This window comes from Mandrillus leucophaeus, unplaced genomic scaffold (assembly GCF_000951045.1).
Source record: "Mandrillus leucophaeus isolate KB7577 unplaced genomic scaffold, Mleu.le_1.0 Scaffold315, whole genome shotgun sequence".
In the NCBI taxonomy this organism is placed as follows: domain Eukaryota; kingdom Metazoa; phylum Chordata; class Mammalia; order Primates; family Cercopithecidae; genus Mandrillus; species Mandrillus leucophaeus.
Window position 1 is genome coordinate 1,545,018 of NW_012103310.1, and position 2,042 is coordinate 1,547,059.

The following is a 2,042-nucleotide window of genomic DNA, read 5'->3' on the forward strand; positions in this document are numbered from 1 at the left end:
TAGTAAAATATGAGATGAGAAACTGCTCTGGAAGATGTAGCTGAGGCTATGGTGGTGCAGTTTCAAAGTTCATCCAGCCTGAAGCCTTTGTCATCTCACTGTGAAATTTTGTTCAAGAAGGTTTTTTTTTCCCTTCAATATTTGTAGCAACACACTTACAAATGAGAAAATGAAAATAGAAGAGTGTATAAAGAAAGGAAAAGAGGATTATGAAGAGAGTCATCAGAGAGCTGTGGCTGCAGAGGTGAGTCCATGACACTTAGTGACCACCATGGCATTTGTCATTTGTTTTTGTGTTTCTTTAATGACATATGAGGCATAAGAGACATTACTGAAAAGTGTGGTGCATAAAGGATATCCTGTCACCCATAGTATATCCTCCCTAAAACGACCACTCTTTTTCCTTGCCGATAGCCTTGTAATGTTTTACCGGTATGCTTGTATTGTTACTTAAATGCACTCATAGTGTACAACAAATTTTGTAACCTGCTGTCCTTATTTACCATTATAATTCAGTCATTTCCTATATTATACACTTCGAATACTTTCATCATATGTAATCAAGTGATGTACCATGAAGTAGCCAACTATATTTGCCAGTACTTGGAAAGGAACTTGAAAATAATCCACGTATTAGGAATACACTCCTCCCGCCCCTAGAAGAATATATAGCAATGTCAGTACACTGTTTGAGAAACTACTGAGATGAAAATCAGAATAATGACATCTGACTGTATTTTATTTAGTGCCTGAAACATGATTCTCTGTGTTTCTCTAGCTGAGAAACAAATGATATTTATTGGCATATGTGTCTGTGATTATTCTGGTAAAATAAGAAAAGGCTTAGTTTATACAGTCTGCAGACATTAGGCTTTTCAATTAAGAATTGACTATGCACCTGCTTCTAAGGAGAGGGAAGGAAAAAGAGCCAAAGTATGAATACTCTGTGGGTCCTACACCTGCATCCGTACTCCTGAGCTTGTTTAATTCACACCACCATTTGGTAAGCAGGTTTGCCTGGTGGGCCCTGTCAAGTTTACTGACACCTGGATTAAAAGGCTATTTGATGGATCATTTGGACCACAAGACCATTCTACATTTCCTGCAGTGATTCTCACAAAAATGGCCAGTTGGCTTGTGGGGAAGCCACAGAGAGCCTAAAATCTTAAAAGCATACCCCAAAGGCCTTTGATGCCCTTGCTGAGAACAGCTTCTCTGAGGCTTTTCTATTGCAGAGGATGCAGCCTTTATTAAGGGTTATTCTGCTGCAGGACCATAGGTAATGCACACTGGTGTGCACATGCAGTTAACCTGGCTCTGTGCTTATATATAGCTTAAGCAGAAAACCATGTACAGTTATTCATATCTGCAAAAAGAATCATGGCAAGTATGCATTTGTAATGTCATTTTGTTACTCTGTTTTCAAATCTCAAGTCTAATTCATGTTCACCTATGATATAATCAAGTTCTGGTTATTCTGTCATCATGCTTCATTTAAGGAGAAATGGGAAAGTGGCTTGGAATGTTTTAACCTTTAAAACATTTTAACCTTTAAAATAGTTCAGGCTGTCATTTGTAAAATACTTGTATGTCCTCTAATCTACTGGCAGGTATCCGTACTTGAAAACTGGAAGGAGAGTGAAGTGTATAAGCTACAGATCATGGAGTCACAAGCAGAAGCCTATCTGAAGAAGCTGGAGCTGATTAGCTGGTAATGCAGTTTCGTGGGTGTTCTTAGCACGTCGTTTAGAAGATAAAGCTAGGACCATTTGAGAGAAACATTATTTTGTATTAGGACCGTTTTATTTTTAATAGTTATATAATTGATACATGTTCAATTGTAGAAAAGTTAAGACATACAAACAAAAATGATAAAAATCACTCATAATTCTAAATGGCGATATAGCATTTCTATTTTGGAATACATGAAGTGTTTGAAAAAATGAAAATTTGTGAATTATTTTTACTAAATAGTATATAGGAAATTTATTTTCATATTGGTAATTACATTTCTCCAACCTAATTTTGAAAGGTTGGGTAGT

General features: G+C 36.4%; 1 protein-coding gene across 1 annotated transcript in view; it reads left to right on the plus strand.

Moving 5' to 3' along the window:
* The window catches only part of TTC3 (tetratricopeptide repeat domain 3), a 158,420-nt gene that overhangs the window by 127,791 nt on the left and 28,587 nt on the right, over positions 1-2,042 (plus strand). Inside the window, 2 exon segments of the mRNA XM_011987753.1 lie at positions 118-244; positions 1,611-1,741. Coding sequence (XP_011843143.1) covers positions 118-244; positions 1,611-1,741 — 258 coding nt within the window.